Source organism: Octodon degus, unplaced genomic scaffold (genome assembly GCF_000260255.1).
Source record: "Octodon degus isolate 3935 unplaced genomic scaffold, OctDeg1.0 scaffold00091, whole genome shotgun sequence".
NCBI lineage: Eukaryota > Metazoa > Chordata > Mammalia > Rodentia > Octodontidae > Octodon > Octodon degus.
In genome coordinates this window covers 1,045,504-1,053,162 of record NW_004524667.1, presented here as the reverse complement: position 1 = coordinate 1,053,162, position 7,659 = coordinate 1,045,504, and the positions used below count along the sequence as shown (strand labels likewise).

The following is a 7,659-nucleotide window of genomic DNA, read 5'->3' as shown; positions in this document are numbered from 1 at the left end:
CACTCTTATGAAGCCCTACTGGAAGGGGTGGTGGTGGAGGTGGGGGTGGAGGAGGTGGTGCTGTTGCAGTAGAAGTGGCAGAATCTAAGGCACCTACAGGAAAAATAAACAATCCGGCTGTTAGTAGGCAAGAAAATCAGCTTTTAAAAGCAAACTTAATCTTGAATACTGTATTCTTACAAACAATATTCTTAAAAAGAATTTTATGTATGCAAGAAAAAAAGCAGTTTTCAGTTATTTTGTGAGAAATGTCTAAGTCTGAGCTATTGTATCAAAAATCTGAGCAATCTAAACTCTCCAGATGGAAAAGTTCCTTTTAACATAACAGAAGTATATTTCTGGCTTCATATTCTCAAGTTTGACTGTGATACAGTGCACTGCCACTTTTAGCAGAAATATAAAGCATTTTTCAGCACATAAACATCTCTATCTTCAATTCATGTTTTCACAATTTAGTACAACTTTCAGAAAAAAACTGCATTTGCATTTCATTTAAAGTATATATTCATATAAGACTTACTGGGCATTAAAAGCGTGCATTGGCTAGAATATGTATGGAAGAGTTTCATATTTATTATTGAACAAAACTGCAGAACAAAAAAGTATATATATTATAGCTAATTTCCAAAACAAGAAGGCCACCTGTAATCCCAACACTAGCTAGGCTCAAGTAGGAGGAGTGCCATGAGTTTGAGGCCAGCCTGGGCTTAGACAGTGAGTTTAAGGCCAACCTGAACTACAGAGTCAGATGTTACCTCAAACATAATAAAAATAAAAATAAACAAGAAGACAACTGAGGATGTCTCCTGTTTCTCAGGAATTATTCCTATTCCCCAATATATTTCCCTAAATCTTAAAAAAAAAAAATTCCAAAAACCAATAAAAAGTAATTCAGAGTTAAAACGTGATTAAACAAGGACCTAAAATCCATCTGTCTAATTGGAAGTTGGAGAGTTATTACATGAACTATCTTGATGGGGCCAGAAGGGAAATAGCACAAATGCAATAATTTTACTCAAAAGACTCAAATTACAAAAAAGACAACCTAGACATCAATTCTACAATATCTATTAATAGTATTTTTCCTAGTCTGCCAGAAGAGGGAGATGAAGCAAAAGAAAACAGCAATTTGTTTATTTATTTATTTTGTGGTATGAGGAATCAAACTCAGGATCTCATGCTTGCCAGGCAGGTGGGTGCTATGTCGCTTAGCCATACCCCGGGTGAAAACAGCAATTTAAAGACAAGAAACAAACAAGCTTTTCACATTTTAAGGTTCATGCAATTTATTGAAGGAATACCCATTACCTCTCCACTGCCCAGTGCCCAGAATGCTTTCACACATCATCATGTCAGGTTAAATGTGAATTCCAATATAGCATAAGCAGAGTAACTAAGAAGTAGGGTAAACTAATCATCCTTATTCTTTTGATAGAGCTAATCAATAGCTCTATCCAGGACTTGTGAAAAATGGGAAAAACAACTACTACCTGCAAGTTGGCAGGCTAGGATTTCAAGGCTATGGTTTCTTTGCCAAAGAAGAAACAATGCCACACTACTTAAAGTAACAATATTACATGCTGGCCTGCTGAGCAGGCTACCAAGACTGGGCATTGTGACACACTCCTGTAATCCCAGTGCTGGGGAGGCTGAAAACAGGAGGATCACTATGAGTCTGAGCTGTGTAGTAAGATCCTGCACCAAAAACATTAAAATACAACATAGAAATAACAGTATTAGACCAACTGTTAGAAGACCTGACTTTAGTTTTTAACTCTGTGCAAGAACAGAAGGCACAACCATGAAGTAGCTTCTGTGTGCAAAGGACATTTTATACACCACGCATTCACACAGTAACTCAATAACACAGGTACTATTATGCACATTTTAGAGCACAACAGTGAAAGGCCAAATGTTTACATCAAGACATGAAGCATTAAAGTAAAACAACACATGGCCCAAGTCTTGCCCATAATCTCAGGCTCCCTTCACTAGACAAAAACCGATGGGGGCTGGTGAGATGGTTCAGTGGTCTAAAGCACCTACTTAGAACAAGCTAAGCTAAGCAAAGCACAGGGACCACGGTTCAATCCCCCAGCACCACATGCCAGCCAGCCCCCGCCCCCTGGTGGACTGAGCTGGCCACACACACACTAAATAAATAAATGAATAAATAAATATTTAAAAGAAAAAAAAAACCTATGGAATTAGCTCAGGTGTAACAGAGGTGGTGTCATTACTACAGACATCTAAGTTTCCAATAAGAAAAACATTCACAACAATAGCGATCCAATGACATAATTCTAGTATTTTCCAAATAAATTTCCTATTTGTCCTGTGTGATAACATTAAGAATCTGCAAAACATCGCAAAAAATCTACCTAACTTTGACCATGTTCTGCACCAGACAAGGAAGAGGATGACATCTGATTTTCAAACTATAAGGGCTATTACCTTATTATTCAATCATGAATTAAGTGGCATTCTCCTTTCCATTTCCTAGTTCAAACAAATATAGGATTTACAGACCTGTAGTGAGATTTTGTTGCTCTTGCAGAGTCACAATTTTGGCAATCTGAGCTCTGAGAGCAGCAAGTTCATTTTCAAGCGCACAGATCTTCTGCAGTGCTTCCTCATTCGCCAGGGTTGCAGTCTTCGGTGGAGGCTCTTCTTGGGATAAGTTCGGTAAGGAAATATGCCTGCTTGGGGGCTTCTCAAAGAAAGGGTCATCCTGAAGGAATGGATTGGACCTGACCTCTGTCCTGCAAGGAAGATATAAGGGTGGCTTTCACAGGCTTCGTGAGATTTTGAAAGGCAATATGAACAATCACTATCCATTAACAGTCTCAGAGCTGAATATCCACAAACAACTTTCAGGTAGATCTTAGATCCTCTCCAGGGTTAAAAACAACAAAGCAATTATCAACCTTATTAACTACATACTATACCTGGAGCTTTTATCATCACCACTCTTAATCCTAATCTTTATAGTAATATATACAAATCAATACTATCAAGAGGCACAACAGGTTCTGGTGTTCCAGCAAAGGGTCTGCTAATTCATGTTTTGTTTGTGTATGCAATAGAATATTTTAAATGCTTTTCAAAATGGTAAACTTGAAAAAAATGGTAAACTATATCTGACTGCAAAATCAGATCCTCCAAGTGTTTCCCATGTACAGAACACATCAAACTACAAGGTACACAGTGCCAAAAACAAAAAAGGATATAAAGGAATCATAATTCAGTTATGTAGTAACTCCACAGATGGCCTTTTTTTCATCTGAATATAAAAAGCTTTTTTAAAAAACATACACAACAAAAATTTCCAAATGGAAATCTTCTATAGTTGAGAATAAAATTTGTATATATATTTTTTTTGTACTGAAAATCAAACTCAGGACCTTGTACTTGCCCTGGATTTCTTTTCAACTGTTAAAGTATATACTCACCCATTTCCTTCCCTTAAAAAAGTCTTGGGCTGTACAACCGCACACCACTGCTCTCAGCACTTGAGAGACTGAGGCAAAAGGATAGCTGTGAATTCAAGGCCAGCTTGAGCTAGTGAGCTCAAGAAGAGCCTTTATTACACAATAAGACTATGTCTCAAAAAAAAAATAAGTAAGTGACAGTTCTCAGCCAGCATGGTGGTGCACACCTGTAATGCTACCACTCTAGGAGCCTGAGGCAAGATGAAACCAAGTTCAAACCTAGCCTAGCCAACTTATTGAAGACCCAGTCTCAAAATGAAATGAAATAAAATGGGCTGGGAATGTAGGTCAGTGTAAAGGATCTGGGTTTAGTCCCCGATGCATAGGTTCAGAAAATTGCTCTTTGAATTCTCTACTGAAATACAAGTTATTGAGCTCTATAATACCAGAATTCTTCACATGAGTATAAGAAATAATTATATTTAACAGTCCCAGATCTAGAAAAGACTATCTCAGGAGAGGAAAGCCAAGACCCTAGCATGACTTCATTCCTACATTTGAAAGTTACTGGAAGAGAATGGGAACTAACATGGAACATAACCTTTGCTGTCAGATATGAGGCAAGGGTGTTTCTGTCCACCTCCACATTTGATCTAAATCCCATGAAGGACATATTACTGTCTTACAATGGAGAGTCAATAGCACATTGCCAGTGTGTACCGTAGTTGAGTTTGTTTGTTTTTTCCAGGCTATCAATATCACTATCCTTCTATAAAATACCAACAAGTATTTAGCCCTACCTCAAAAATGTAAATGTTTTCTGAGTTCAGAGTACACTATAAAAAAGAAATCTACCCATTTCTAGCCAAAGTCTTTAGCCATATAAAGGAAATATTCTTTTTTTTTTCTTCATACTGGCAATGATGAGTCACTTAACCAGGACTGCTTGCTCTTTATGGCAGACCAGACTGTGTAGGAACAGAAGGATGAAATGCCTTGACCACTGACTTCCTCCTCTTTGAAACTGTTGAGAAATCAACAGTAATAAATTGTGCCCAACTGTTTAAGTCACAAATTCCTTTGAAAGTTTTGTTTTTCCAAGTAAGCGATCAAACACACTCCTCAACAAATTCTACGCAGTTTCAGGAGTCACAGTCTCTAAACAAAGAATCTGTCCGTGACTGGTCCTGCTAAAGGGCAACAGTAAAAGGCCAGTACAGACAAGATGCTAGTCAAGACTTTCACCAGTGCACAGGTATGTTGTGACAGGGTCTGAAAGTTCGATGCTTCATCAAGCACACCCCTTTTCCTCAGTAAAACCTGCCAACCTCAACCCACAAAAAAGAAAAAAAAAAGAGGAGATACAAAGATTCACATTTCAGGGCAGCACTGTGCCCAGCTAAGAGACTACATTTCCCTGCTTTTCTTGCAGTTTGGTGCAGACCTGTGAGCAAGCTGAGCAAACAAAATTGGAGGCAGAATGTTTGTGTGCCACCTAGGAGGGCCACTTAGAGGAAGATTACTGCAGTGAAGTCTTTCATCTCCCTTTTCTTTTTGCTAAGTCTTGAACCAGATGGCATTTTAGCAAGAGAAGGTCAGAAGGTAACCTCGTTGTGTTAGGGTTTATGTCTAGATAAACCCCCCAAAGCCTCATGCACTTTCAGATTGGGCTTTTTCAGAGGTAGCTAAATCTGAAGTTTGTGGCTGATTTATAGTGCAGTGTTAAGGGTGCAGGGATTAAGGATGGATGATTGCTGAATCAGCCAACTGACTAGACTGGCACCACCCTAATCCAGGTAGACTGGATACAACATAAAGAAGAAAACAGGGCTTGTCTCTTTCCCTCTCCCTCTTTCCCTCTTTTTCCCTCTCTCCCTCTCTTGGTTGGTCTTTATCTGCGTGCATCTGTCTGTCTGTCTGTCTGTCTGTCTGTCTGTCTGTCTGTCTGTCTGTGTCTGTCTGTCTGTCTCTCTCTCTCTCATATTACTTTTGCTAGCCTCTGCCACTATGAACTACCTGCCCCTCTGCCATGTGCCACCATGCCTTAGTCAGCTGATTATGGACCGAAACTTCTACAAACTGTGAACTAAATAAGTCTTTCCTCCTTTAAGTTTGGGCATCAGGTATTTTGTCTCCTAACTTTGGGTGTTGGATATTTTCTCTCATCAACAAGAAAAGTAACTAAGACTGTATGGAAGCCCACATTAAGAATGGGACAGAGCATGGCTGGGTACTTGGTAACAACTCAGAGCCACTTATCTGCTCCAGATCACCTACCCATGGACATCTTTAACAGTGAAACTACCTGGAAAGAAAAATAAATTCATAAAATTATGGAAAAGAAAAATAAATTTCTATCTTGTTTACGATTTCTATAGCTTCACATGCAGTTAAAAGTTAATCCTGTTAGGACATTCAACAATATTAAATTCTATTTAGATTTTCTTTACCTGGATATTGGTATTTTATTTTTGTTTGAGAGCTGTATAACTCCTCATTCTACTTTATGTTTTAATGGTACAATCCTAGGACTCTTAGCTCTTGGCATTATTTACTTTATTTACTTTATTGTTTTGGAATATTTGTGGGATTTGTTTGGATTACAAAGCTTCAATTAATGTTTCTTTTCTTAGCCTGAAACAGATGATAAAATTATTTAAAAGGTACATGAAGAATAAACAATGTATCAATATCCTTTTTGAAATATTTTATGTCATTAAAAGTCAATGATTAGACTTAAGTGCCCTAATCAACTTTTACCAACTAATCCTTCAGGTACTAATCCTATGCGTACCTACTGTTGTGTCTACCCTTTTACTTGTCGTTCAAATCAAATTCCTTCTTTGCTCTTGGATTTTTTCATTCTTAATTTATTCAGCTCACATCATTCAAATTAAATTATTATTGCTAAAGTCAGTGATAATCTTCCAACTAAAAAAATATACTTACTGGCTCTCCTCCTCCTTAAGTCAATTTTTGATTTGGAAGGTAGAAATGCAGGACTTTTAACTTTTAAATGCTGACTTAATTCAAACTCCAGGAACCTGAGGCTGACAGCTTTGTGGAAGAAGCCACTTAAAGGACTGAGCTAGGGCCAGGCCCCCTGACTTAATTCAAAATACAAATGTTTTTCATGTTTTACACATGTTCTTTGAACACTCTCTCTTTCAGCCATTCTATCTTTACATTCTAGAGCATAAGACTTTCTTATCAATATCTATTTAAACATTCTAAATCAATGTAAATGTCTCACAGAAAATGCAAACATAATATATTCCAGGCTTCTCTTTCCTTAACCTCTGTATCTCATGAATTTCTTTCAGTCTTTTCAACCCTCTGGCTTCTCTTGGCTTTTTTTCTTTTGGTCTTTTTTTTTTTTTTTTGGCAGAACCGGGAATTGAACTCAGGCCCTTGCGCTTGCCAGGGAAGCACTTATTCCACTGAGCCATCTCCCCGGCCCCTCTTTTGATCTTTTGAGACAGCATCTCACTATGCAGTTTAGGCTCACCTCAGCTTTTTGTTTTTGGCTTTTTTTTGTGTGTAGTACCAGGGATCAACCTCTGGATCTTGCGTTTGCCACGCAGTTGCTTATGCCACTGAACTATCTCCCCAGCCCTTGAGTTCACTTTGTAGCCCAGGCTGGTCTCAAACTTGCAATGATCCTCCTCCCTCAGCCTCCCAAGTACTGGGATTACAGGCATGTACCACCATGCCCAACCTCCTATCTTGGCTTTGATCTTTCTTCTGCTAGCTTCTTAGTTTGTCAAATTTTGGCTATCTATTGGTCTATGTTACTTCTATTCTTTGTATTATTTACAGATTAATTTTACTAAAATACAAATCTGATCACATTACATATTGGGTTTAGACTTTTTCCCTTATGCCACATCTTCAGAAAAAGATCTAAATTTCTTAGTATAGTATATCAGAACTTAACCTTCTACCTACTTTATAGCCTCATCTCCTTCAGCTCAAACTTCTCTGGGACTATGTAGTCTCAATGAACTATCTGATATTTCCTAAACATACCATATTGTATCTTGACTATATTTTTAAACAAGTTCTTAGCTGGGTTTAGTGGCACATGCTATAATCCCAGCTACTCAAAAGGCTGAAGAAAACTCAAGGTCAGCTTAGGCAATTTAGTGATTTAGACCTGAACTCAATTGTCAGCATGGTTTAAAGACAAAAAAGAAGAGGAGGAGGAGGGAGGAAGAGGAGGAGGAGG

The 7,659-nt window shown here is 38.0% G+C and overlaps 1 protein-coding gene across 1 annotated transcript in view; it reads right to left on the bottom strand.

Moving 5' to 3' along the window:
* The window catches only part of Mtfr1 (mitochondrial fission regulator 1), a 50,169-nt gene that overhangs the window by 4,056 nt on the left and 38,454 nt on the right, over positions 1 to 7,659 (bottom strand). Inside the window, exons 5-6 of the mRNA XM_004637561.2 lie at positions 2,530 to 2,762; positions 4 to 93 (exon numbers count right to left, since the gene is read on the bottom strand). Coding sequence (XP_004637618.1) covers positions 4 to 93; positions 2,530 to 2,762 — 323 coding nt within the window. The remainder of the gene's footprint in view (positions 1 to 3; positions 94 to 2,529; positions 2,763 to 7,659) is intronic.